This window comes from Oncorhynchus nerka, linkage group LG24 (assembly GCF_034236695.1).
Source record: "Oncorhynchus nerka isolate Pitt River linkage group LG24, Oner_Uvic_2.0, whole genome shotgun sequence".
Taxonomy (NCBI): domain Eukaryota; kingdom Metazoa; phylum Chordata; class Actinopteri; order Salmoniformes; family Salmonidae; genus Oncorhynchus; species Oncorhynchus nerka.
The window spans coordinates 99,876,065-99,890,135 of record NC_088419.1 but is presented as its reverse complement, the minus strand read 5'-3'; the positions used below and the strand labels follow the sequence as shown (position 1 = coordinate 99,890,135).

The window sequence follows — 14,071 nt, the reverse complement described above, 5'->3', positions numbered from 1 at the left end:
CTGTCTACTACCACCTCCACCTATCTACTACCACCTCCACCTATCTACTACCACCTCCACCTATCTACTACTACCACCTGTAAACTACTACTACCACCTGTCTACTACTACTACCACCTGTCTACTACCACCTGTCTACTACCACCACCACCTGTCTACTACCACCACCACCTGTCTACTACTACTACCACCTGTCTACTACTACTACCACCTGTCTACTACAACCACCTGTCTACTACCACCTGACTACTACCACCTGACTACTACCACCTGTCTACTACTACTACCACCTGTCTACTACTACTACCACCTGTCTACTACTACTACCACCTGTCTACTACTACCTGTCTACTACTACCTGTCTACTAACACCACCACCTATCTACTACCACCACCACCTGTCTACTACCACCACCACCTGTCTACTACTACTACCACCTGTCTACTACTACAACCACCTGTCTACTACCACCTGTCTACTACAACCACCTGTCTACTACCACCTGTCTACTACCACCTGTCTACTACAACCACCTGTCTACTACCACCTGTCTACTACAACCACCTGTCTACTACCACCTGTCTACTACTACTACCACCTGTCTACTACTACTACCACCACCTGTCTACTACTACTACCACCTGTCTACTACTACTACCACCTGTCTACTACTATTACCACCTGTCTACTACTACTACCACCTGTCTACTACTACTACCACCTGTCTACTACTACTACCACCTGTCTACTACCACTACCACCTGTCTACTACCACCTGACTACTACTACTACCACCTGTCTACTACCACTACCACCTGTCTACTACCACCTGTCTACTACCACCTGTCTACTACTATTACCACCTGTCTACTACTACCACCATCTGTCTACTACTACTACCACCTGTCTACTACTACTACCACCTGTCTACTACTACTACCACCTGTCTACTACTACCACCTGTCTACTACTATTACCACCTGTCTACTACTATTACCACCTGTCTACTACTACTACCACCTGTCTACTACTACTACCACCTGTCTACTACTACCACCTGTCTACTACTACTACCACCTGTCTACTACTACTACCACCTGTCTACTACCACTACCACCTGACTACTACTACCACCTGACTACTACTACCACCTGTACTACTATTACCACCTGTCTACTACTACTACCACCTGTCTACTACTACTACCACCTGTATACTACTACTACCACCTGTCTACTACTACCACCTGTCTACTACTACTACCACCTGTCTACTACCACTACCACCTGACTACTACTACCACCTGTCTACTACTACCACCTGACTACTACTACTACTACCACCTGTCTACTACCACTACCACCTGTCTACTACTATTACCACCTGTCTACTACTACTACCACCTGTCTACTACTACTACCACCTGTCTACTACTACTACCACCTGTCTACTACTACTACCACCTGTCTACTACTACTACCACCTGTCTACTACTACTACTACCACCTGTCTACTACTACTACCACCTGTCTACTACTACTACCACCTGTCTACTACTACTACCACCTGTCTACTACTACTACCACCTGTCTACTACCACTACCACCTGTCTACTACCACCTGACTACTACTACTACCACCTGTCTACTACCACTACCACCTGTCTACTACCACCTGTCTACTACCACCTGTCTACTACTATTACCACCTGTCTACTACTACCACCATCTGTCTACTACTACTACCACCTGTCTACTACTACTACCACCTGTCTACTACTACTACCACCTGTCTACTACTACTACCACCTGTCTACTACTACTACCACCTGTATACTACTACTACCACCTGTCTACTACTACTACTACCACCTGTCTACTACTATTACCACCTGTCTACTACTACTACCACCTGTCTACTACTACTACCACCTGTCTACTACTACCACCACCTGTCTACTACTACTACCACCTGTCTACCACCACCTGTCTACTACTACCTGTCTACTACCACCACCACCTGTCTACTACCACCACCACCTCTCTACTACTACCACCTGTCTACTACTACCACCACCTGTCTACTACTACCACCACCTGTCTACTACTACTACCACCTGTCTACTACCACCTGTCTACTACCACTACCACCTGTCTACTACTACCACCTGTCTACTACTACTACCACCACCTGTCTACTACTACTACCATCCTGACTACTACTACAACCACCTGTCTACTACTACCACCTGTCTACTACTACCACCACCTGTCTACTACTATTACCACCTGTCTACTACTACTACCACCTGTCTACTACTACTACCACCTGTCTACTACCACTACCACCTGTCTACTACCACCTGACTACTACTACTACCACCTGTCTACTACCACTACCACCTGTCTACTACCACCTGTCTACTACTATTACCACCTGTCTACTACTACCACCATCTGTCTACTACTACTACCACCTGTCTACTACTACTACCACCATCTGTCTACTACTACTACCACCTGTCTACTACTACTACCACCTGTACTACTACTACTACCACCTGTCTACTACTATTACCACCTGTCTACTACTACTACCACCTGTCTACTACTACTACCACCTGTCTACTACTACCACCACCTGTCTACCACCACCTGTCTACCACCACCTGTCTACTACTACCTGTCTACTACCACCACCACCTGTCTACTACCACCACCACCTCTCTACTACTATTACCACCTGTCTACTACTACTACCACCTGTCTACTACTACTACCACCTGTACTACTACTACTACCACCTGTCTACTACTACTACCACCTGTCTACTACTACTACCACCTGTCTACTACTACTACCACCTGTCTACTACTACCACCACCTGTCTACCACCACCTGTCTACCACCACCTGTCTACTACTACCTGTCTACTACCACCACCACCTGTCTACTACCACCACCACCTCTCTACTACTACCACCTGTCTACTACAACCACCTGTCTACTACTACCACCACCTGTCTACTACTACTACCACCTGTCTACTACTACTACCACCTGACTACTACTACTACCACCTGTCTACTACTACCACCACCTGTCTACTACTACCACCACCTGTCTACTACTACCACCACATGTCTACTACTACCACCTGTCTACTACCACCACCACATGTCTACTACCACCACCACATGTCTACTACCACCACCACATGTCTACTACTACCACCTGTCTACTACCACCACCTGTCTACTACCACCACCACCTGTCTACTACCACTACCACCTGTCTACTACCACCTGTCTACTACTATTACCACCTGTCTACTACCACCACCTGTCTACTACTACTACCACCTGTCTACTACTATTACCACCTGTCTACTACCACCTGTCTACTACTACCTGTCTACTACTATTACCACCTGTCTACTACTACCACCACCTGTCTACTACTACCTGTCTACTACTATTACCACCTGTCTACTACTGTATTACTACTATTACAGTGTGTCTGTGCCAGGGTATCTGTAGCTGTGTTTGTGTCCGTCTCAGGAGAAGTGTACACGTGGGGTGATAATGACGAGGGCCAGCTGGGAGACGGGACCACTAACGCCATCCAGAGGCCTCGTCTTGTCGCTGCGTTGCAGGGGAAGAAGATCAACAGGGTGGCCTGTGGCTCTGCCCACACACTGGCCTGGTCCACCTCCAAACCTTCCAATGGGGGGAAACTACCTGGTCAGGTAACTACTGGACGTTATAACTACCTGGTCAGGTAACTACTGGACGTTATAACTACCTGGTCAGGTGACTGTGGCTCTGCCCACACACTGGCCTGGTCCACCTCCAAACCTTCCAATGGGGGGAAACTACCTGGTCAGGTAACTACTGGACGTTATAACTACCTGGTCAGGTAACTACTGGACGTTATAACTACCTGGTCAGGTGACTGTGGCTCTGCCCACACACTGGCCTGGTCCACCTCCAAACCTTCCAATGGAGGGAAACTACCTGGTCAGGTAACTACTGGACGTTATAACTACCTGGTCAGGTAACTACTGGACGTTATAACTACCTGGTCAGGTGACTGTGGCTCTGCCCACACACTGGCCTGGTCCACCTCCAAACCTTCCAATGGAGGGAAACTACCTGGTCAGGTAACTACTGGACGTTATAACTACCTGGTCAGGTAACTACTGGACGTTATAACTACCTGGTCAGGTGACTACTGGACGTTATAACTACCTGGTCAGGTGACTACTGGACGTTATAACTACCTGGTCAGGTAACTACTGGACGTTATAACTACCTGGTCAGGTGACTACTGGACGTTATAACTACCTGGTCAGGTGACTACTGGACGTTATAACTACCTGGTCAGGTGACTACTGGACGTTATAACTACCTGGTCAGGTAACTACTGGACGTTATAACTACCTGGTCAGGTGACTACTGGACGTTATAACTACCTGGTCAGGTGACTACTGGACGTTATAACTACCTGGTCAGGTAACTACTGGACGTTATAACTACCTGGTCAGGTGACTACTGGACGTTATAACTACCTGGTCAGGTGACTACTGGACGTTATAACTACCTGGTCAGGTAACTACTGGACGTTATAACTACCTGGTCAGGTGACTACTGGACGTTATAACTACCTGGTCAGGTAACTACTGGACGTTATAACTACCTGGTCAGGTAACTACTGGACGTTATAACTACCTGGTCAGGTGACTACTGGACGTTATAACTACCTGGTCAGGTGACTACTGGACGTTATAACTACCTGGTCAGGTAACTACTGGACGTTATAACTACCTGGTCAGGTGACTACTGGACGTTATAACTACCTGGTCAGGTAACTACTGGACGTTATAACTACCTGGTCAGGTGACTACTGGACGATAACTACCTGGTCAGGTGACTACTGGACGTTATAACTACCTGGTCAGGTGACTACTGGACGTTATAACTACCTGGTCAGGTAACTACTGGACGTTATAACTACCTGGTCAGGTGACTACTGGACGTTATAACTACCTGGTCAGGTAACTACTGGACGTTATAACTACCTGGTCAGGTGACTACTGGGCGTTATAACTACCTGGTCAGGTAACTACTGGACGTTATAACTACCTGGTCAGGTGACTACTGGACGTTATAACTACCTGGTCAGGTAACTACTGGACGTTATAACTACCTGGTCAGGTGACTACTGGAGGTTATAACTACCTGGTCAGGTAACTACTGGACGTTATAACTACCTGGTCAGGTGACTACTGGACGTTATAACTACCTGGTCAGGTGACTACTGGAGGTTATAACTACCTGGTCAGGTGACTACTGGAGGTTATAACTACCTGGTCAGGTGACTACTGGAGGTTATAACTACCTGGTCAGGTGACTACTGGAGGTTATAACTACCTGGTCAGGTGACTACTGGAGGTTATAACTACCTGGTCAGGTGACTACTGGAGGTTATAACTACCTGGTCAGGTGACTACTGGACGTTATAATGTGGGGGATCTCTAATCTGTTGTAACGTGGGTGGTGTAACATGTGTTGTTAACGCGCGTATTGTGGGTGGTGTAACGTGTGTTGTTAACGTGTGTGACGTGTGTTTTTAACCAGTGTACCGCGGGTGGTGTAACGTGTTGTTAACGCGTGTACCGCGGGTGGTGTAACGTGTTGTTAACGCGTGTAGCGCGGGTGGTGTAACGTGTGTTGTTAACGCGTGTAGCGTGGGTGGTGTAACGTGTGTTGCTAATGCGTGTAACGCGGGTGGTGTAACGTGTTAACGCGTGTACCGCGGGTGGTGTAACGTGTTGTTAACGCGTGTACCGCGGGTGGTGTAACGTGTTGTTAACGTGTGTAGCGTGGGTGGTGTAACGTGTGTTGCTAATGCGTGTAACGTGTGTTGCTAACGCGCGTATTGTGGGTGGTGTAACGTGTTAACGCGTGTAACGTGGGTGGTGTAACGTGTGTTGTTAACGCGTGTAGCGCGGGTGGTGTCACGTGTGTTGTTAACGCGTGTAGCGTGGGTGGTGTAACGTGTGTTGCTAACGCGTGTAGCGTGGGTGGTGTAACGTGTGTTGCTAATGCGTGTAACGTGGGTGGTGTAACGTGTGTAACGTGTGTTGTTAACGTGTGTAGCGCGGGTGGTGTAACGTGTGTTGCTAATGCGTGTAACGTGGGTGGTGTAACGTGTGTTGCTAATGCGTGTAGCGTGGGTGGTGTAACGTGTGTTGCTAATGCGTGTAACGTGGGTGGTGTAACGTGTGTTGCTAACGCGCGTATTGTGGGTGGTGTAACGTGTTAACGCGTGTAGCGTGGGTGGTGTAACGTGTGTTGTTAACGCGTGTAGCGCGGGTGGTGTAACGTGTGTTGCTAATGCGTGTAACGTGGGTGGTGTAACGTGTGTTGCTAATGCGTGTAACGTGGGTGGTGTAACGTGTGTTGCTAACGCGCGTATTGTGGGTGGTGTAACGTGGGTGGTGTGGTGTGTGTTGTTAATGGTGTGTGTTGCTAATGCGTGGGTGGTGTAACGTGTGTTGTGTAACGCGTGTAATTGTGGGTGGTGTAACGTGTTTGTTGTGTGTACGCGTGTGTTGTTAGCGTGTGGGTGGTGTAACGTTTGTTGTTAACGCGTGTAGCGTGGGTGGTGTAACGTGTGTTGCTAATGCGTGTAACGTGGGTAGTGTAACGTGTGTTGCTAATGCGTGTACCGTGGGTGGTGTAACGTGTGTTGTTAACGTGTGTAGCGCGGGTGGTGTAACGTGTGTGTGTGGGTAATGTGTGTGTAATGCGTGTAGCGTGGGTGGTGTAACGTGTGTTGCTAATGCGTGTAACGTGGGTGGTGTAACGTGTGTTGCTAATGCGTGTAGCGCGGGTGGTGTAACGCGCGTAGTGTAACGTGTGTCGCTAATGCGTGTAACGTGGATGGTGTAACGTGTGTTGCTAATGCGTGGGTGGTGTAACGTGTGTTGCTAATCGTGTAACGTGGGTGGGTGGTGTAATGTGTGTTGCTAATGGGTGGTGCGTGTAATGCGTGGGTGGTGTAACGTGTGTTGCTAATGCGTGTAACGTGGGTGGTGTAATGCGTGTGTGGATGGTGCTAACGTGTGTGGTGCAACGTGTAACGTGGGTGTGTTGTAACACGTGTAGCGTGGGTGGTGTAACGTGTGTTGCTAATGCGCGTAGCGCGGGTGGTGTAACGCGCGTAGTGTGGGTGGTGTAACGTGTGTTGCTAATGCGTGTAGCGCGGGTGGTGTAACGTGTGTCGCTAATGCGTGTAACGTGGATGGTGTAACGTGTGTTGCTAATGCGTGTAACGTGGGTAACGTGTGTTGTTAACGCGTGTAGCGCGGGTGGTGTAACGTGTGTTGCTAATGCGTGTAACGTGGGTGGTGTAACGTGTGTTGCTAATGCGTGTAACGTGGGTGGTGTAACGGGTGTAACGTGGGTGGTGCAACGTGTATTGTTAATGTGTGTACCGTGGGTGGTGTAACGTGTACCGTGTTGTGTAACGTTTATTGTTAGCACCGTCTAGCGTGGGTGGTGTAACGTGTTGTTGCTAATGCGTGTTGGGTGGTGTAACGTGTGTTGCTAACGGGCGTATTGTGGGTGGTGTAGCGTGTGCGTGGGTGGTGTAACGTGTGTTGTTAACGCGTGGGTGGTGTAACGTGTGTTGCTAATGCGTGTAACGTGGGTAGTGTGTTGCTAACGTGTGTTGCTAACGTGGTGTAACGTGGGTGGTGTAACGTGTGTTGTTAACGTGGGTGGTGTAACGTTTGTTGTTAGCGTGTAACGGGGTGGTGTAACGTGTGTTGCTAATGCGTGTAACGTGGGTAGTGTAACGTGTGTTGCTAATGCGTGTACCGTGGGTGGTGTAACGTGTGTTGTTAACGCGTCTAGCGTGGGTGGTGTAACGTGTGTTGCTAATGCGTGTAACGTGGGTGGTGTAACGTGTGTTGCTAATGCGTGTAGCGGGGTGGTGTAACGTGTTGTTAACGTGTGTAATGCGTGTAACGTGGGTGGTGTAACGTGTGTTGCTAATGCGTGTAACGTGGGTGTTGTAACGTGTGTTAACGCGTGTAATTGCGTGGGTGGTGTAACGTGTGTTGCGTAATGCGTGTAACGTGGGTGGTGTAACGTGTGTTGTTAATGCGTGTAACGCGTGGGTGGTGTAACGTGTGTTGTTAACGCGTGGTGCAACGCGTGGGTGGTGTAACGTGTGTTGCTAATGCGTGTAACGTGGGTGGTGTAACGTGTGTCGCTAATGCGTGTGTGGATGGTGTAACGTGTGTTGCTAATGCGTGGTGGGTGGTGTAACGCGTGTAGCGCGGGTTGCTAATGTGTGTAATGCGTGGGTGGTGTAACGTGTGTTGCTAATGCGTGTAGCGTGGGTGGTGTAACGTGTGTTGCTAATGCGTGTAACGTGGGTTGCTAACGCGCGTATTGTGGGTGGTGTAACGTGTTAACGCGTGTAGCGTGGGTGGTGTAACGTGTGTTGTTAACGCGTGTAGCGCGGGTGGTGTAACGTGTGTTGCTAATGCGTGTAACGTGGGTGGTGTAACGTGTGTTGCTAATGCGTGTAACGTGGGTGGTGTATCGTGTGTTGCTAATGCGTGTAGCGTGGGTGGTGTAACGTGTGTTGCTAATGCATGTAACGTGGGTGGTGTAACGTGTGTTGCTAACGCGCGTATTGTGGGTGGTGTAACGTGTTAACGCGTGTAGCGTGGGTGGTGTAACGTGTGTTGTTAACGCGTGTAGCGCGGGTGGTGTAACGTGTGTTGCTAATGCGTGTAACGTGGGTGGTGTGGTGTAACGCGTATTGTGGGTGGTGCTAATGGTGCGTGTGTTGTTGTGGGTGGTGTAACGTGTGTTGCTAATGCGTGTAACGTGGGTGGTGTAACGTGTGTTGCTAATGCGTGTAACGTGGGTGGTGTAACGGGTGTAACGTGGGTGGTGCAACGTGTATTGTTAATGTGTGTACCGTGGGTGGTGTAACGTGTGTTGTTAACGCGTGTACCGTGGGTGGTGTAACGTTTGTTGTTAACGCGTGTAGCGTGGGTGGTGTAACGTGTGTTGCTAATGCGTGTAACGTGGGTAGTGTAACGTGTGTTGCTAATGCGTGTACCGTGGGTGGTGTAACGTGTGTTGCTAATGCGTGTAACGTGGGTGGTGTAATGTGTGTTGCTAATGCGTGTAGCGTGGGTGGTGTAACGTGTGTTGCTAATGCGTGTAACGTGGATGGTGTAACGTGTGTTGCTAATAACGTGGGTAACGTGTGTTGTGGGTGGTGGTGTAACGTGTGTTGCTAATGCGTGTAACGTGGGTGGTGTAACGTGTGTTGCTAATGCGTGTAACGTGGGTGGTGTAACGGGTGTAACGTGGGTGGTGTAACCGTGGGTGGTGTGTTGCTAATGCGTGTAGCGCGGGTGGTGTAACGCGCGTAGTGTAACGTGTGTCGCTAATGCGTGTAACGTGGATGGTGTAACGTGTGTTGCTAATGCGTGTAACTAATGCGTTGTTAACACGTGTAGCGTGGTGTGGTGTTGCTAATGCGTGTACGTGGTGTTGCTAATGGGTGGTGTAACGGGTGTAACGTGGGTGGTGTAACGTGTGTTGTTAACGCGTGTAGCGCGGGTGGTGTAACGTGTGTTGCTAATGCGTGTAACGTGGGTGGTGTAACGTGTGTTGCTAATGCGTGTAACGTGGGTGGTGTAACGGGTGTAACGTGGGTGGTGCAACGTGTATTGTTAATGTGTGTACCGTGGGTGGTGTAACGTGTGTTGTTAACGCGTGTACCGTGGGTGGTGTAACGTTTGTTGTTAACGTGGGTGGTGTAACGTGTTGCTAATGCGTGTAACGTGGGTGGGTGGTGTAACGTGTGGGTGGTGCAACGTATTGTTAATGTGTGTACCGTGGGTGGTGTAACGTGTGTTGTAGTGTAACGTGGGTGTTGTTTGTTGTTAACGCGTGTAGCGTGGGTGGTGTAACGTGTTGTTGTTAACGTGTGTTGCTAATGTCTGGTGTAGCGTGGGTGGTGTAACGTGTGTTGCTAATGCGTGTAACGTGGGTGGTGCGACATGTGATGCTAACGCGTGTAGTGGGTGGTTTAACGTGGGTGGTGTAACGCGTGTAATGTGGGTGGTGTAACGTGGGTGGTGTAACGTGTAACGTGGGTGGTGTAACGGGTGTTGTTAACGCGTGTCCTCTCTCTCCCAGGTGCCCATGGAATACAACCACCTCCAGGAGATTCCCATCATGTCTCTGAGGAACAGACTGCTCCTGCTGCACCACATATCGGAGCTCTTCTGTCCCTGTATCCCCATGTTTGATCTGGAGGGCCGGCTGGGGCAGACCGCACACGGACCTGCCCTAGGGTTTAACACACTACGGGGCATACTCATCTCACAGGGCAAGGTGGGGACATTTAGAACAGACACACATAGATAGGCTGTATTAGGTAGTTTACTAGGATCCCCAGTAGTTGTATTAGGTAGTTTACCAGGATCCCCAGGAGCTGTATGTGGTAGTTTACCAGGATACCCAGTAGCTGTATGAGGTAGTTTATTAGGATCCCCAGGAGCTGTATGAGGTAGTTTACCAGGATCCCCAGTAGCTGTATGAGGTAGTTTACCAGGATCCCCAGTAGCTGTATGAGGTAGTTTACCAGGATCCCCAGTAGCTGTATGAGGTAGTTTACCAGGATACCCAGTAGCTGTATGAGGTAGTTTACCAGGATCCCCAGTAGCTGTATGAGGTAGTTTACTAGGGGCATCTCCTCAGTAGCTGTATGAGGTAGTTTACCAGGATCCCCAGTAGCTGTATGAGGTAGTTTACTAGGATCCCCAGTAGCTGTATGAGGTAGTTTACCAGGATCCCCAGTAGCTGTATGAGGTAGTTTACCAGGATCCCCAGTAGCTGTATGAGGTAGTTTACCAGGATCCCCAGTAGCTGTATGAGGTAGTTTATTAGGATCCCCAGTAGCTGTATGAGGTAGTTTACCAGGATCCCCAGTAGCTGTATTAGGTAGTTTACCAGGATCCCCAGTAGTTGTATTAGGTAGTTTACCAGGATCCCCAGTAGCTGTATGAGGTAGTTTACCAGGATCCCCAGTAGCTGTATTAGGTAGTTTACCAGGATCCCCAGGAGCTGTATTAGGTAGTTTACTAGGATCCCCAGTAGCTGTATGTGGTAGTTTACCAGGATCCCCAGTAGCTGTATGAGGTAGTTTACCAGGATCCCCAGTAGCTGTATGAGGTAGTTTACTAGGATCCCCAGTAGCTGTATGAGGTAGTTTACTTTCCCCAGTAGCTGTATGAGTAGTTTATTAGGATCCCCAGGATCCCCAGTAGCTGTATGAGGTAGTTTACCAGGATCCCCTGTAGTAGGATCCCCAGTGTATGAGGTAGTTTACCAGGATCCCCAGTAGCTGTATGAGGTAGTTTACCAGGATCCCCAGTAGCTGTATGAGGTAGTTTACAGGATCCCCAGTAGCTGTATGTTTAGGATCCCCAGTAGCTGTATGAGGTAGTTTACCAGGATCCCCAGTAGCTGTATGTATTAGGTAGTTTACCAGGATCCCCAGTAGCTGTATGAGGTAGTTTACCAGGATCCCCAGTAGCTGTATGAGGTAGTTTACCAGGATCCCCAGTAGGATCCCCAGTAGCTGTATGAGGTAGTTTACTAGGATCCCCAGTAGCTGTATGAGGTAGTTTACCAGGATCCCCAGTAGCTGTATGAGGTAGTTTACCAGGATCCCCAGTAGCTGTATGAGGTAGTTTACCAGGATCCCCAGTAGCTGTATGAGGTAGTTTACTAGGATCCCCAGTAGCTGTATGAGGTAGTTTACTAGGATCCCCAGTAGCTGTATGAGGTAGTTTACTAGGATCCCCAGTAGCTGTATGAGGTAGTTTACCAGGATCCCCAGTAGCTGTATGAGGTAGTTTACTAGGATCCCCAGTAGCTGTATGAGGAGGTCCCCAGTTTACCAGGATCCCCAGTAGCTGTATGAGGTAGTTTACCAGGATGTATGAGGTAGTTTACCAGGATCCCCAGTAGCTGTATGAGGTAGTTTACCAGGATCCCCAGTAGCTGTATGTGGTAGTTTACCAGGATCCCCAGTAGCTGTATGTGGTAGTTTACCAGGATCCCCAGTAGCTGTGTTAGGTCCTGAGCACAGTGTTGTTGTAAATGCTGTTCTCCAGTACATACAGATGTCCTGAGCACAGTGTTGTTTCTCTCCTCAGGAAGCAGCGTTCCGGAAGGTAGTCCAGGCCACCATGGTGAGAGACAGACAGCATGGACCTGTAGTGGAACTCAACAGGATACAGGTAGGAAAACCTACTCAGATGAACACTAGCAAACAGCAGGCTTTCAGAGATTCCTCCTAAATGCTCTCTGTCTCTGTCTCTCTCTCTGTCTCTCTCTCTGTCTCTCTCTCTGTCTCTCTCGTCTGGTTTCAGTGTGATGTGTGAACCATGCATGTCAGTCGATGTTGGGTTCCTCGTCTGTTCCAAAGAGCACCCTATTCCGTTTGTAAAACACTACTATAGGGCCCATGAGGTTCGGGTCAAAAGTAGTGCACTACATAGGGAATAGGGTGCTATTTGGAATGCACCCCTGGTATAGCCATTCCCCCTCCCAGAGCCTCGGTCCAGGCCACTTGGGCCTCCACTGACCCCCTGCTGGGCTGGCTGGATGCCTGGTGGAGGGAGCTGTCACTTTGAACACATCACACCGCACTGAGCGGAAGAGCCTGGAGAGATAACCATTTTTCTCTTCCTCCTCCTCTTCCTCCTCCTCCTCCTCCTCCTCCTCTCCTCCTCCCCCTCCAGGTCAAGCGGTCTCGTAGTAAAGGAGGTTTGGCAGGTCCAGACGGGACCAAGTCGGTGTTTGGTCAGATGTGTGCCAAGATGAGCTCCTTCAGCCCAGACAGCCTGCTGCTGCCTCACCGAGTCTGGAAGGTCAAGTTTGTGGGTAGGTTGTTAGGTTACCCCCTCAGTAGGTTGTTAGGTTACCCCCTCAGTAGGTTGTTAGGTTACCCCCTCAGTAGGTTGTTAGGTTACCCCCTCAGTAGGTTGTTAGGTTACCTCCTCAGTAGGTTGTTAGGTTACCCCCTCAGTAGGTTGTTAGGTTACCCCCTCAGTAGGTTGTTAGGTTACCCCTCAGTAGGTTGTTAGGTTACCCCTCAGTAGGTTGTTAGGTTACCCCTCAGTAGGTTGTTAGGTTACCCCCTCAGTAGGTTGTTAGGTTACCCCCTCAGTAGGTTGTTAGGTTACCCCCTCAGTAGGTTGTTAGGTTACCCCCTCAGTAGGTTGTTAGGTTACCCCCTCAGTAGGTTGTTAGGTTCATCCTCAGTAGTTAGTGGGTAGGATGTTAGGTTCCTCCTCAGTAGTTAGTGGGTAGGATGTTAGGTTACTCCTCAGTAGGTTGTTAGGTTACCCCCTCAGTAGGTTGTTAGGTTACCCCCTCAGTAGGTTGTTAGGTTACCCCCTCAGTAGGTTGTTAGGTTACCCCCTCAGTAGGTTGTTAGGTTACCCCCTCAGTAGGTTGTTAGGTTACCCCCTCAGTAGGTTGTTAGGTTACCCCTCAGTAGGTTGTTAGGTTACCCCCTCAGTAGGTTGTTAGGTTCCTCCTCAGTAGGTTGTTAGGTTACCCCCTCAGTAGGTTGTTAGGTTCCTCCTCAGTAGGTTGTTAGGTTACCCCCTCAGTAGGTTGTTAGGTTCCTCCTCAGTAGGTTGTTAGGTTACCCCCTCAGTAGGTTGTTAGGTTACCCCCTCAGTAGGTTGTTAGGTTACCCCCTCAGTAGGTTGTTAGGTTACCCCCTCAGTAGGTTGTTAGGTTACCCCCTCAGTAGGTTGTTAGGTTCCTCCTCAGTAGGTTGTTAGGTTACCCCCTCAGTAGGTTGTTAGGTTACCCCCTCAGTAGGTTGTTAGGTTACTCCCTCAGTAGGTTGTTAGGTTACCCCTCAGTAGGTTGTTAGGTTACCCCCTCAGTAGGTTGTTAGGTTACCCCCTCAGTAGGTTGTTAGGTTACCTCCTCAGTAGGTTGTT

General features: G+C 49.2%; 1 protein-coding gene across 1 annotated transcript in view; it reads left to right on the top strand.

Annotated features, from left to right (window-relative positions):
* The window catches only part of herc2 (HECT and RLD domain containing E3 ubiquitin protein ligase 2), a 326,293-nt gene that overhangs the window by 275,058 nt on the left and 37,164 nt on the right, over positions 1-14,071 (top strand). Inside the window, 4 exon segments of the mRNA XM_065008536.1 lie at positions 3,561-3,748; positions 10,239-10,436; positions 12,266-12,349; positions 12,854-12,995. Coding sequence (XP_064864608.1) covers positions 3,561-3,748; positions 10,239-10,436; positions 12,266-12,349; positions 12,854-12,995 — 612 coding nt within the window.